This window comes from Carex rostrata, chromosome 16, assembly GCF_964058835.1.
Source record: "Carex rostrata chromosome 16, lpCarRost1.2, whole genome shotgun sequence".
NCBI classification, from domain to species: Eukaryota; Viridiplantae; Streptophyta; class Magnoliopsida; order Poales; family Cyperaceae; genus Carex; species Carex rostrata.
Window position 1 is genome coordinate 8,246,392 of NC_135933.1, and position 16,288 is coordinate 8,262,679.

General features: G+C 32.2%; 1 protein-coding gene across 1 annotated transcript; it reads left to right on the top strand.

Moving 5' to 3' along the window:
* Positions 1-8,372: 8,372 nt before the first annotated feature.
* On the top strand, positions 8,373-15,047 carry LARP1C (winged-helix DNA-binding transcription factor family protein). Its single transcript, XM_078317552.1, has 6 exons — positions 8,373-8,997; positions 10,336-10,885; positions 11,594-11,756; positions 12,565-12,655; positions 13,044-13,115; positions 14,102-15,047. Exons 1-6 carry the CDS (start codon positions 8,677-8,679, stop codon positions 14,408-14,410), a joined length of 1,506 nt encoding a protein of 501 aa, XP_078173678.1. The 5' UTR covers positions 8,373-8,676; the 3' UTR covers positions 14,411-15,047.
* Positions 15,048-16,288: the final 1,241 nt, after the last annotated feature.

The following is a 16,288-nucleotide window of genomic DNA, read 5'->3' on the forward strand; positions in this document are numbered from 1 at the left end:
CTACGACTCTATATTTGAGTTTTCAAATCCTAACGGTCGATCCGAACCGTTCATCTTGTTCTTCATATTAATATGTGTTTGGAGACCAATTTTACATTTTTTGAAATTTTTTTACTATTTTTTTAGATTTATTGAAAATCACTGTTTTTGGATGGTCCAGAATTTTCAGATCAAGTGATTTTCTAAATATCTAAAAAAATAGTAAAAAAATTTCAAAAAATGTAAAATTTGGTCTCCAAACACATATTAATATGGAGAACAAGATGAACGGTTCGGATCGACCGTTAGAATTTGAAAACTCAAATATAGAGCCGTAGCACAGTGCCAACCCGTGATTTGCATAGTACCATAGACTCACTCTAAGAAAATTATAAACAGCAGCACTGTATATCCGAAGCACTGATCTCCCTTACACCTTGTTTGGATGGAGAGTAGAGGAAGAGATAAAATGGAAAGAAAAAAAAAAATTCTCTTGAATCATATTTGGTTGATAAAATCATGTCGAAGATGAAAGATATATGAGTGAAGAGGTTTAACCTTGTATGTTTGTAATCGATAGAATCAATTTCTCTTCCGATTTAAAATGTAACGGATTAAGAACAAAATTATTATAAATATTTTTAAAAAACAACATAAATACACAACCCTATATCTTATAAAATTCTCATCAAAATTTCTTTATCACAAACATACAGTAATCACCGAATTTCTCATTAAACTTCTAAATTTTAATTAACTAAATAAAAAAATTAAATGAAAAGAAAAGTTAAATTTATAATCATTCAAATAAAAAAAAGTTAAATATGTTAATTTTTCTTTTTTTTTTAAACGTTTCATTCTCTTCTATTTTTCATCTTCTTTCTCTTTCTCTATTCTCTATCCCAACAAAGTGTTAATGATTTACGCATCAAGTGGTGGAGAATTATTGAGAATCTTAGGCCTAATTATGTAAATGAAAATTTATTTATTTATTTTTAAGTATAATAACCCTTTTTAAGAAAAAATTCTGTATTTGCGAGACTAATGCATATATATGGAGGTTGAACACCGAAAGATATAAATTAAAAAAAATGAAATTAAAAAAAAAAAATACAATATAGGTAACCACTACGGCTGTTTAATTAAGGGAAAATTAGTTCCATGCCACTCTAAAATTGTGAATTTAGAAAAATGCCACCTCAAAATTTCTCTTTTGCTAAATGTCATTTCAAATCACATTTATTAAGAAAATTGTCACAAATACCATATTATTATACATTTGTAATAAAAAATAAACATAATATGTTGAGTATTTTCGTATATTCCAAAAATACCCTCAATCTCTAACCCTTTTCATTTCCTTAATGGGTCCGATCAGAAATTCGTCTCCTCTCTTCGTCTCCCAGTTGCAATGGTGAGCCCTCCCAGTCGAAGCCACCCAAAAATTAACAAAAAGCTTAAAAAAATTACAAACTTCTTTAGAATCGTAGCAGGATGAAGTTATATCTTTCTACTTAATTGTACTTTTTGTTGCGGCTCCGTGTTTGCACCTGGAAAACACTCTCCCAGCTTCAAACTGTATTTGGTTTTTTTCATTTTTATTTTTCCATTTACCAAGTAACCACCAAAGGAGCAGGATTCAGAGTTCCTTGAACTTCCCTAAAAGAAAAAATCAAAACAGTGTAAAATCTTAAGCCAATCACAAAGCAAGGATGGAAGTTAACTTCATATTATTTCAATCTGCGTCACAGCGAACGGAGAGGAGGCGATCGGAGAAGAGAAAAAGAAATTTTGATGATCAAGGCTATTTTCGTCAGTTCATTTATACTGTAAATTGTTTATTTAAAATTATATATTAATATGGTATTTGTGGCAATTTTCTTAACAAATGTGATTTGGAGTGGCATTTAGTAAAAGATAAATTTTGGGATAGTATTTTTCTAAATTCACCATTTTGAGGTGGCATGAAACTAATTTTCCCTTTAATTAAAGACTTTTCTTAAAAAAGTAGTACAAAAGAAAAATAAAAAGCGCCTACCACCCTACTGGCGACTTCACGGTGGGAAGTCCAATATGTTTAGACCTTGAACAATGTTAATTTTCATGCATAGTGGTAGGGGTGAAAACGGTATGGATATATCTGATTTGTATTCGATCTGTATTCGAAAAGTTAGATTTGAATATTTAATATTTAAATATCCGTGTAGATATGAATACTGATATGATTTTATGTTTAATTATCTATATTCGAATAATAAATATATACCATATATTTTAATATAAATTATGAATAAAAAAGTTATTCATCATTATAATTAGATAAATATTATGAACTTTAATATTTTTAACATTTTTTAATAAATATCCATTTTGATCCATATTTGTATCTATATCTGTCTGATATCCAATCCTTATCCATATTCGAAAAATTAAAAGGAATATGAATATAGTTTTACTACTATCCGCTTTGTATCCTCTCCGTTTTCATCTTTAATAGTGGTGAGTAGTCAATTGTAAAAAAATCAATATATTTTTATATAAAAATGCAGATTTAAAATTCAAATAAAAATATTTAAACAAATTATACATTTTTTTTCAAAAAATAAAAAATATGTAATTAATCGGACATCAAACACTCAGACCACTGTTATCAAAATTGGACCGGACAGGTTTATGGTTTAGTTCGCTATTAGGACCAGATATGCAATAGAACCGGTCATAATTAATTAAACCGATCGGTTTTATATAAAAAATCGGAATGAAAAAAAAAAACTCGGTCTGTTATGGTTTGTGTCCACTGCCATGCATCTATTCCCAAATTTGAAAAGTAAGGAGCTCTTTTGCAGAAAAAATGTAGCAACTTTTTAGGAGAAAAAATAGAATCAAATATGCATTATTATGTGGCTAACTCTATGTAGTCATTTGTGTTTTGTAACATACTTTCATAAATAATTATATGTTTGAGAATAATCCAGCATTTGTTGCAATATTATTTTTTTAAATAAAATATTAATTCTAATATGAATTATTAGAGGTTCACTTGATCATAAAAACTAAAGAATTTCTATGTAGTTATTCAATTTTAATATGAAGTATAAAACTATAAAATTTCTTTGATGGAAAAAAATATTTCATGATATTTTATTTTTTCTAAGAATGAGTTTCTACATTTGAGCTACAATAAATATATTATTTTCTAATAAACAATTATTATTTATAATATATAAATTTTTTATAGTACATTGTTATTGTTAATATGTATATTAGAAATTTTATTACATAAAACATAATATTTATAACAATAATTATATCTTATAAATAAATATGCAAGTATTTAAAAAATCAGCAGTCAAACCAGTTGAACTGTCGGTCTAATCAGTGAACCGTCAAACCCAGTCTGACTCCAATAACAATGATTCAGACCTCCCGATTCCCAAATCCCACACATGAAGTTGGAAATGTGACGTGCAATTTAGATCCAGCCTTTTACGAGAGCCCACTTATTGATCACCTTCGTTAGCCGAATTTCCCCAATTGAATTAATTGGCATGATCATACAATTAATAGCGTTACCATTTCACAAGCCCGGTCTGCTTTATTTGATTAATTTCATTTTTCAAATTCAGCCCAATTTAATTTGTTAAATGTGACGGTTTAAAACATGTAAGAAACAAAACCCACAATTTCAATTACAATTTCTCTCATCTGGTGAAGCCCAAAGCACAGAAACCAACTTCGTCAGTTTACTTAATTTCGGATAAGGCAGCCCAACCGAAGATAATTGCATTTAAGTCCCTCTTAAGTTTTGGCTGCCAATTTCGCTTCAAAAAAAAAAAAAATTTTGGTTCCTCCCCTTGTTTTCAATAGTACTGCACCTGACACATCGAATCTAGTGTATTGTAAGAACAAGGCACATGGTTAGCATACAACACACACTTGTAAAGACACGTCGGAATATGGTACGGGATGGTTAACATGCAACACTAAAAATACGAAATAACATGTTTACAGTTCATCATGGGGTGAGTTTGGATGCGGAGAGAATAGCGTTGTTCTGACTTAGCGCATTATTCTTTCCCTTATTCTTCATTTGAATCACACAAAGAATACCATTATTTTTTAGATTAGCGTTGTTCTCGTTAACCTGTTCAAAACATGAGTTTGCGCTAACATCTAGAGAGCACTATTTTCGCTATTCCTGTTGCAACATCCAAACGTACTCTATGTGAATTCATTGTGCCTCTTTTACAGAACTTATCGCAGATCTCAAGATCTACAAAGTCAGCATGAATATCCAATAAATAAAATCACAGGCTTCGATTTTTCACATTCTAAATGTCGTTGCTTCATAATCTCTGTGCATATTATCTAAAGCAGCGAAAGACAATGTTCTCCATGTGGAAGATTATATGTTTGAGATTCAGAAGAGATTATTTTTTGTGAATATTAAATAGTTCAGTAGCTTAACTTTTAACATTTACTCAAAATTATCAGAGGAAGTAGTAATAGAGTAAGGGGGCTAAGCTCCTGTGAATTGAAAAAAATTCAATTTTATCATTTAATGTTTTCGAATTGCATGATTGTCAAATCAAAATAGAGTTAATTTTAATTTAATTTAAAATATATTTAAGAATTGAATATGCTCTTAGTATCAGCATATGATTGAAGAGTTATCTTAAAAGTTTTAATATTTACAAACAAATATATTGCTAGTTTCTTGCATAAAAATAAGGAAATGATATTGATATTTATTAATTCATCGTTCTTAAATTCAATTTTTCTAGTTCCACCGTTGCATATTATTTTTATCATTTTTAGATTAGCAACCTCACTCGACCGCATTCTTCATGGAAAAAGAAACAAAAACATGTGGTTTATTAGCAAATATCCAAAACAGTTGTTTATTCTATACAATTACCTGAATGCATTTTACATTTTATTATTATTAAAAGGTCCCTGCAAAAACTGAGTAATTGTTCTAAATTTATTAATGTACTAATTTCCCTGATATATCTACTTCTCATCTCCCCATTTTACATGTTTTCTTATTGTTTACCTTATTTATAGTCCAAACAAAGCATCAAAACTATCAACACGATGCGAATAGATATATTATTTAATTAAAGAAAAGGAGAAATTAAAATATTGTTTGATTTGAATGGCAAAATAAGCTCTTTTTAGTTTGATAGGGAAATATATTAATTAACTTTAAATGTTTCAATGGGAATATAAGCCCTTTGAAAAAAGAACCTGTCGACAGAAGGGTGGGGATGCTAATATTTATTCCTTTTTTATTTTCCACAAACATCTACCAATTCTTTTGGACTTTTCTGTGCACGGCTGCACAAAGCTAAACAAGGTCTTGCTTTCATGAAACAAATTTATGGTATATTTCGCATTAATATTATTTTTTTATGTGTAATAATCACCATAAGAAAACTTAAGTACAAATATATATAATATATTGGTTATTTTTTTTACCTTTTCAAAATCAATACTGTATTCTTCTAAAATAGCTAGGTCAAACATAATTACAAAAAAAATGGAATGGAATGGAGTTTTTCCAAAATTGTGTTCTTCCATCTTAATTATTCCGGAAGTGAAAGTATCAAATGGGGTTTTAATTAACTCCGAGGGGTGGGAATTTGTTCAAATGGCATTAATTATGTCTTATTGAAAGTCGGATCTAAATTACCTGATCCGCTTGAAAATGCACATAGATAAAATTCACAGGTTTACTTAAATTTATTAAATTATAAATTCGTATGTAAAAATCTCGATGCAAGTCAAATAGTTTAAATCCAGTTTCAAATAAAATTTATTCAAAACATTTTAGACAAAAATCAATTCCAACTCTAAAATGCTACCATTGAGACAAATGAGTTACAACAAGAGAGTTATACCGAACTAAAAATTACTTGTGTGTATTTTTTTTTTTTTTGAAATAAGAGCTTAATTTATTAATTCCAATATCCCTTGAATGCCTTTTAAGAAAACTTAATTTATTTATTTTCTCGTTAAGAGGTGAAGATAGTGAAATAGCGCAAGGGAAAGTGGTACTGAATAGAGGAGGTGCGGAATATAAGTGATAAATATCACGTCAAATCAATGTAATTATAATGAAATAGGAAAAAAGTTAAAAAGGTACAATAGAGGAAACAAATTATTTATTTAGACTCTTGAATCTTAGAAATTTATATAATCATATTCCTCTTTATTTCATTTGAATAGAATGCACTATTTTATATGGAGGGATGAAACTTTATCTGATAAAAGTAGTGGTTAGAAAAAAAAAATAGTGCTGTAAAAAATAGATTAAATGGCCGATTAGTCGATGGTGATAGCGAAATCATTACAAATAGATTTGATGGAGACGTGTTTGTGGATTTTTTTTTCATTAATTGATTGATTAGTCCCGATTATTTTTTATTATTCTCATTTGTTCTTCTTTATTCTCATTTAATCAGCCGTTTATTCTCGTTTAGTCTTTGTGATTACAAGATCCGTAGGCTTTTTAGTCGGTTATTTATTGGGACATGATTCGTTGTATATTTGACCGTTTAGTCCATAAAATCGGTCGATTTGTCTGATTAATCTGTTACATGTTTTGTCTTGTATTATCAGACTTTTTCTAAATGATAATTTCACAAAACTTTATTAATTAATAAGAAACTAAGTTAAAATAAATTTATTTGATAAGTTTGATGAGTTAAATTAATTATTTTAATAAAAATTATTGATATATGTATATAACTTTAATGATGATATAAAATTGTCTACAAAATTTTAATTAATTGGCTGCAATACCTCAATCGTCCGACAAACACATAATATTATTTACAACACTGAAAAATAAATATTGCAGCTAAATTTGAATTGAGTCTGTTTCCTCTAGATTCTAGTCAAACGCAAATAGAATAGAATATATCAGCACAATTGTATTTTGTACTGACACGGCGAACTATTAATTATTATTGACATATTTGCCACTCATTAAAAAGTGTTTTTCCTTACAATTATTTTATTCATTTTAAATTGTACAACCTTTTTTACACCAAGGATCGTTTCTGGATGTAATTTTCTTAAAATAATTATAGACGACACTTAATTGGGATAGTGAAAAGAAAGATGCAAATTCCTTGACCTAGGATGCATTCAATTTAAAAAAGAAGAAAAATAATAATTCTTATCTCTATATAACTAGACTTTTTCTTGCCAATTCTTATCAACAAATTGTTATCTACGGTGACGCTAAAATAATAAGCCAAAATTTGTTCTTAATTTACGGTTAAATTTATATTTGTTCGGTAATAATAGCAACAAATTAGGAAATTAAGATATTTATCAAACAGCATTAAAGGACACTCTTAACTTAGAAAGAAACTTTGCAAAAAAAAAAAGAAAAAAAAAGAAAAAAAAAGAAGGAAAATAATAACAGCGGTAGAAAATAATTGACGGAGAAAACTATTTATAAACTTAAATTTTTTAAAATATAGCGGGCTAATAAAAATATTTGAGGTAAAGATATTGACAGAGTAATTTTTTGCTTTATACAGCGAACGAATCACACGCAACTCCGTTTAAATTTTATTATCCGTACATTGCACGAAACAAAACCTACGGTGTTAATATCTTCACCTAAGTTTTGTCGTCTATTTCAGATCAGCCGAACAGCAGTTACCGCACCAAAGAGAGGAGGTGCCTAAATAACACATTAACCCTTGAGAAACTCTAAATTAAGAAATCTATTTTGGAAAGCATACTTCAGGCAAACAGTGACTAAAATACTCTCTAACTTAGGAGTAAAATAATAGCAGCGGTAGAAAATAATTGAGGGACAAAATTGTTTATATATATATATATTTTTTTTTTGAAATATACCGTGTTGGTAAGAAACTTTGAGATAAAGATATTGACAGAGACATTTTTAATTTATACAGCCCAAAAATCACCTACAACTACACTGTTTAAAATTATATTTCGGATGCTCATGATTCATGAAGCAAAAACTGCGCTGTCGATATCTTTTTCATCTCCCTTCTAATTTCAGCTCAGCCAAACAGCAGTTACCCGCACCAACAAAAATAGGAATTCGTATCCTCTGAGATATCTCAAACTTTACGTGACTTTATGGAAAATCCCAACCGTTTAAATACGTTCTGCACGCATCTCAAAGCACACGTAGTAGTGACCCCCTACATCACCTCCCAATAGGCACCGGACACGTCGGTCACGCAAAAGTTGAGATATCTCAGAGGATACGCACTCCAAAAATAGGAGGTGCATAAATAACACATTAACCCTTGAGAAAATCTAAATTAAGAAATCTATTTTAGAAAGCATACTTTGGGTTTGGGCAAACTTTAAAAGGAAGCAAATACAGAAGAAAGTGCAAAGGAAAGCATCCAGGCCCGGACCTCCACAGTGCCCCCCTCTTAACCTTAAAAAAGTGTCTCAGAGAGAGAAGAGAGAGAAGAGAGAGAAGAGAAAGAGGAGAGAGAAACTCCTGCCTCGTTTGCTCTCTCACTCTGATCCAATACTATTTGGAAACCCTTGAAATTCATCAAAAATAACAAAAAAAAGGGCAGAAAAAAAAGGAAAAATAGTTTCCAAGCATTTTCTCCCCGCCACCGCCGCCGTTACGCTACTTACCTTAAAACCCTAATCGCGATTCTAACCCTATCATCTCTCTCTGTCATGGCCGCGTCGAGCATGGAGCCATCGGCCACCACGATCCTGCACTCGCCTCGATCGCCTCTCTCCGCCTCGCCTGCTTCCTCCGATCATCCCCAAAAGGCGAACCCTAACCCTAGCGGCAACGCCAGCCCCAAAAAGGCGTGGAAGCAGCGATCGTCGTCGAACGGCACGCCAGCTCCGGTGGCGTCGATCGAGGCGGGTCCCGTTATTGGTGGACCCGAGTCTTGGCCTGCGCTGTCGGAGTCTGCATCAAAGGTGGTGATTAAACCTTCTCCTAAGGCGTCCGAAGCTTCATCTGGCTCTCCTTCGCCTCCTCCTGTGGTAAGATCTAGTCCCTTTGTTTTAGTTCCTTCTTTGATAAATTAGTACCAATTTGGTGCTATATAGAGAGATTGTGGTAACTGGGAATTTATGTATCTGTTTCTAGGAAATTGATATATGAAATTAACTTTCATACTTAGTTTACCAGTAGTGATAGTGTTGCGACGATCTTATTGTGATTTATATAAGAGAAGGTGTAGAGTTTTATAAACCTATTACCTTTCTTTCCTCTTAATAAGTGGTGAATCACAAGGTTAAGAATGAGTTAAAGCACTAACATAGCGAAAACTGTTGTTAGTATGTGTGTTAGGGGAGAGAAAGAAAAAGCACTAACATAGCAAAAACTGCTGCATTGCATTGACATGCGATTTTTATTCTTTCTTTGTTTTTTTTAATAATCCACACACACACACTTGACAAACTTTTGCGCTTTGAATATGTTCTTTTCTTGTGCCCCTTTTTGTGCATCTATGTTATGTTTTTGTAATTTAACTATATATTTTGTTAAAACCATTTAATTAAGTTTGGCATAAGAATTATATATCATCTCATTCTACACAAGTTCTTGTTAAAATTAAAGTAGTATATTGTCAAGTCAATATGCAATGATTTTTTAAGGGTAACTATATGCATGCCTTTTTGTAGATCAGAATATATTTTTGATGATATTACATAAGAAATATAGCACATGAGCATGATTAGAGTTTATGACTCTGTTGGTTTGCTTTCTGTTTTGCGAAACTTTTCCATATTAAGTGTATCATATTAGTTACAAGAGTGAGAAATGTGCTAATATTTTTTGTGTTTGATGTTAGTGCAGTTATATTGCTTATTTTCTATAAATTGGTTTGAAATTGTTTATATTGTAAAAGCCACTTTTGGCATCCTTGAATAGTATGAGCTATTTAGTTTTTTCTTATTCACTTAAACAGTAGGTTAATCTATTTTCTTCTCTTTTTCTCTCGTCAAAATGAATTCAGACACCAGAAGAATATAATAGTTGAGGTACAACATTGTGTTTTGGATTGTGTTTTTTCTTGTTAATTAAACCCAGAAGTAATGTCCATTAAGTTAGCAGGTGCTAAATATTTACTAGCTGCGTACTATACTCCTGTTTTCTGTTTTTCTCTATCTTACATTTAGAAGGGTTGTGAAATTGAGTTAGGTGATTCATCTTGGTGCCTAGTATATCGTTGTTAATTTTTGGGTAACATAATGTAATATTTTGTGATTATAAACTACAAATGTTATTTGAAATTGTATCAGGTGTAAATTCTATCTATTTTTTTTGTAGGTTATTTTATTGTCTTCTCATTCTTATCAAACTTTTTATTTTAGCATCAAGTACCAATGGTTTCATCACCGGTCAAGGCCAGCTCAGGCAACCCTAACTTCACCCCTGCCTCAAATCGTGGGACCCAGCCACGGCCTAAGCCAATTAGACGAAACAACATGCCAAATTTAGCAAATGGGAACAGTGGCTCCATGAATTCAGCTTTTCCAGTCACAGGCTCTCCAGCTGGATCTCCCCATGCCAACCCTGTCTCTGATGCCTCCTGGGGAGGAGGAGATTCTTCTAGTAACATCTCTAGTAACAGTACTACCAGCAGCAACAACACTTTTGATATGCACAGCACCAACAACCATCGCCGTGGTAGCTATGCTGGAAACAAATGGAGGGGAAATGGGGGTGGGGCCCACAACCATGGCGGCGGGAGGCGTCATCAGGAGTACTTTGATGGTGGGCACCACCGAGGACAGCCCAGGGGTATGCGACCCCAATATGTGAGGGGCCCACCACCGCCGGCAGCTGTTGCACCACCCCCACCTCCTTTTATACCCACATCTCCTCAGCCACGTCCCCAATATGTGCCTATGCCTTTCCCTGGTGAGTGTTGTTGATAATTGAGAATATTAAATGATGGATTTTCATAAGAACTAATCAGGTCTGCTGCTGATGAATTACCTTAATGGTAAAAGGCTGTTGGGCTGTGGTAAAGGCTGCTTTGGAATTTTAGGGCTGAACCAAGGAGTACAGTGTTAATTTGTTTGGTGCAGTAGATATTAAACTTTCATAGCTGGTTTTGTACCTGATTTCCCTTATTCTCTATTGTTGCTTTTTTGGTCTATCATGATGCCTCTCTTTTACTTTTCTGTTGCATTTTTAGCTCCCCCCTAAAAAAATAATAATATCCAACAACATGTTATTTAATCCCCTGACACTGTGTTTGGTTAGCATGAGGTGGTTGGGACTTGGGAAGGGTGGTTGAAGGAGGATGACAGAGTAATCTTTATTACCTTAAATCTCCTACTAAATATTTAACCAAACATAATTAGATTGTGACGGTCTCTTTCTTTTTTTCCATCCTTCCGACTGAGGTGCTAAAATATAAAATAGAACTTCTGCAGTGTAATTTGTTGAGTAATGCATTTCACCAATAAAATTTCATCATAATGTTGGGATTAGAAGTATTTGTATCTGTTTTAAGTTCACAAAAACAGTGTAAAGCATGTTATTTATAAAGGAGAACATTATAAAGTATGTCACTTAGGTGAACTCTTCTGACATTTTCTCTGTACAATCTCTTCTTATTAGACATGTCGAGTCAGATGTACTACTATCAGGTTCCGCCATCTCCCGAGATGATGAGAGGTATGCAATTTGTGGCACATCCTGTTGCATCTCCTTCGCCTTTTATGATGCAACAATTGGATCCCCAGTTCTTCACGCTGCTCATGCAGATTGAATACTACTTCAGGTTCTTTCCCTTTTTAGTTGAATTCCTCTTTTCTTTATATTATCACATTCTTTAGAACCTTTTATGTAGAAGAAAAGTTTTCTAAAAAAAATTATGATGAATTTGGGAAAAAGTGATTGTAAAGCTGAATACATGATTTCATTAGTACTTCCTTTTGTCCAATTTAAGTAGGTGATACTAAATGTTGTCTTTTCGCAATAATGATGGGTTTTATACTTTTATTTTTATTTTTTATTTTGCTTTTATGTTAACTTTCAATCTTAGGGTTTCTTTTGTCATTGTTTAGAATTTGATGTTATTAACTTATTATACAGGTGAGTAGTCATAGGAAGCACTCAAAAGTCCATTTCTCGGTATTCTGTAATATTTCAGCAGTATAATTGAAATACAAATCAACTTGAGGGTTCCACATGGGTATAGAAGATTTAGTTGGTTGAGATTCATTTTTTCTCATTTAGGAATAGTGAGACAGAATAAATTAACTCATATTATTGAAGTTACTAGATGGACATTGAGAAAATGAAGACGTTTGCAACAATAATACTTGTGAAATATTATTGTTTCAATTATATGTTGAAAAAAATGTTGTTGTTTGACCCTGTGAATTCATCTTTTAATTAGTCAGGTACCAACATTGTCTAATGTATTACCTAGATAAAAGAGTGTATGAAAACAAAATTGAATTAGATAGACATACTTGATTGAATAGAATGTCCACTGAGGCAAATTAATGTTTTTTTTTTTTCTCAATTTCTGCTTCTTATTTTGTTGTACACCATTTGATTGCTATCTTGTCATTTTTTTTCAGTTTCGAGAACTTATGCAAGGACATATTCTTGAGAAGGAATATGGATGAACAGGGTTGGGTCCCCATTTCTCTTGTTGCTGGCTTCAAAAGAGTAAGTAATTTCTCTTTCATTTTTTTACTGGATCTTTTAGCCCCTACAGGTTGACACTCACTACCAGGTATCGGTAATAACTATTTTGCAATAGTGTATTTCCATTTGGCACCCATAAGCTCTATAGACTTATCTTGTATTTATGTCAATTATCGGTGTGCATTGTATTTTCCTTTCCCTATTTTGTATGTCACAATGTTCCTTTTACATCATATTCAAATGAGTATTTTGCAGAACTGCATTCCATTTGGCTCATATGACCTTCTCTGTAAAGCCCTTGGTTGGGTGCATTGAGTAGAGAAATTGTTAAATTGATAACTTTTCCGTTTTGTTTGTTTGAGTAGTTTTCTCTCTATATTATTGTAAATGGATTGGCTACTTATTTCAGGTCAAGCAAATTACAAACAACCTCCAGTTTATAATGGATACCCTCCAGCTTTCATCTGTGGTCGAAGTGCAGGTACTTCTACAATAATTTGTTCATACAATCCAGCACACTGCATCAATCTGTAAAGAATGGGTGAGGGGAAAAATAGGGAAGTTGTAGAAACAAAGAACCCTACTTTATTAAAAAAACCATCATCATTGTCTACAAAAGTATCCCTGGTATTTTTTTTTAGAATCTAAATGTCCTTCCATAATCCTCACTTGGTGTTGGGCCCTTTAGTACTGCAAAAAAAAAGCAATTTTTTTGTGAAATATGGAATCAATTTTATTGTGTGACTTTGCACATTGAATAACAATGAGTGGTTAGTTTCTTGTAATAAATGTATCATATTTATTTCCAAAAAAGGTCACTCTTGTCGCTTCATTATGTTTAGAGTGAGGCTATGGTTCTATGCATAGCGCACATTGTTCCCTACTTTGGATTAATATCTTCGTTTACGAAGTCCAAACAGTCAATTTTAACCGTTCAACCTGATATCCATATGACTGTACTTGCAAATATAATTATATATTTTTTTAGCATTTTTTTACTATTTTTTAGATAGGCAGAAAATCACTTGATCTAATGATTCTAGACCATTCAAAAGTTGTGATTTTCTCCTATCTAAAATAATAGTAAAAAAATTCTAAAAAAATGTAAAATTTGATCTACAAGTACATTTTCATATGGTGATCATGTTTGGTGGTTCAGATCGACCATTTAGACTTTGTAAACGAAAATATTGATCCACAGTACGGACCAATGTGCGCCTCACTCTTCTGTTAAATATCTTTTTATCAAGAAAAAAATGGTGTAACCACAATTACTCTGGCTGCTTATAGTGCGTGTTGAATTTAATATAAAAAAGTGTTTTTTCTGTGAATAGTGAAATGGGAGGGTCTCTTCCCTAATCATCTAGGATCTTCTGTAAATTTTAGCAGTGCATGTAACAGTAATTAACATGCGTATAGTTAGCAGAGTCCCGTACCTAATGTTAATTGTTTTCATTTTATTTACAGGGGGATAAAATGAGGAAGCGTAATGATTGGATGAACTGGTTGCTCCCCCCTGAACATAAGTTGACTCACAACGCCTCTTCACGGGGTCCTCCATCTCAAATCGCCATCAGTTCCGTAACTCCACATCTTCAAAATTTGGGTTTAGAGGGCAGTAACATGCAAGGTGAGGCAAGCCTTGCCAGATCATCCTCTGGCAATCTGACTGAACAGGTGCAGTTGACGGGCCTACATCTCACTGCTGGTCCTAGTCAGGTCATGGGACATGTTGATGTGATGGGTCGAATGTTGGTTAGGAGTGATACCTTTTAGGTTTTGGATGGGAAAGGGAAATGGGCAAATGACAACACTACCCGAGTTTCTTTGCCTCGTAAATGGAAATAGTTAGGTTTAGAGAAAAAAAAACAAAAAAAAATGAATATGAAAAAAAGACAAAAAAAAAGTAAAAAAACAAAAAAACAAAAAAAAATTAAAATATAAAAAATGCAAAAAAAAGGAATACAAAAATGAAAAGAAACCATAGAAAAGAAAAGGTGGGGAGAAAGTTGAGGGTAGTATGTGGCGTCCCTTTTGTCTTATGATGGTTGGTTTTCATGGTGATTTCTCGTTGTCGTGCCTAGCTGGATACGTCAATACAGATCCCTCTCATTTTTTTATTTTTATATTTTTTTTTTCTCAGCCTCCGGTTTTAGAGGGAGGAGTCGAACTGTTTATTTTGAGCACTCGTCGAAACTCAAGGGTTGAATCAGCCAGACATCCTGATGCTATTTAGACTCCCCTTTTGTTAGTTCATTTTTTGTTTATTTTTTCCTTTTAATTTCTTTTTGTTTTTGGTACAGACAAGGCAACTGATGCACTTTTTAATTATGAACATAATATCCGTGTAATATATATGTTTTTTTTTGTGTAGTTGAATCTTTAGTTAGGAAATGAGATGTTGTTGCCGCCATATGCTTATTATTTCTTTTCTTTTATAAGATGTCTTGTGAAAAATGCGTGGGATATGATCGTCTTTTTTAAGCGCTAAATCAACATGAAGAAATGGGAAAAAAAATATATATATATTAAAATAGGCAGGTGTATTCGAACTGGATTTGAATTAGTCTTGCTCTGTTGGAGCTGGTTATTTGAAAAATTGATTGATTTCATGCCCTTGTATCAAAACTGCTTATCATAAGACGTACAAAAAAATTCAAAAAGTATTTTGATTCTTTGGGTCAAATTTTATGTCACTTAAAATCATGTCTGTATCATTAGTTGAATAAAACGAGTAGTCTTATTCATATAGATGTTATCTTATATGATTGATGCAGTACAGTCTTATTCATGCTAAAAATAAAAGGAGTCAAATTTACCCAAGATGCATCAGTAACAAATTAAAGATCAACGCAAATCTTGTATCCGTATTATATCATAGGCAAGGCAATGGCAGAGCCACTAGCGAAATTGTGGGGTCAAATGATCCCAATGAGATTTGCATACTTTATTTATAAATAAATTTGTTCAGATTATCTTTTGCATAAAGTCTCCTTAAATAAATGGTAATTGATTACAATGCAAATCAATTTTCCCTCCGCCACTGACACAAAGATGCAGACACAAATCCAGACGCACCCACATGCATAATACATATGTACATGAGTGAGGCTACGATACTATCTGTTAATCCTGTTGTGAAATAAGTTATTATCCCGAAAATTGGAGAATTCAACCAACTATTACTCAGAATCTCATCTTTAGACCAGAAACACGCAAGGGGTGGAATACCACAAGGAGACAGTGTACCCAATAAAAAGGTAGTTCTTGTAATTGGAATATATTTAGTTAAACCACCCATAAGAACCATATTTTGATTCTTATACGGTGAATATCCAACAACAGGTTCCATTGAATGAATAATAGATCCTGATCCTAAAAACAATAAAGCCTTAGAAGCATCTCATTCATCAGTCCATAATATGGATTCATGTTTCTATTTTGAAATCATTCAATATGATCTTCATGTAAAATGTGATTGAAGACCAAATTTATTTATTTTAATATTATTTTTTTTACTATTTTCTTGGATTATGGCCATCCAAAAGTAGCGATTTTCTACCTATCTAAAAGAATGTAAACAAGTTCTAAAAAAAAATATAAAATTTGGTTTCCAAATAAATTTTCATATGCACATCATATTGAACGGTTTGG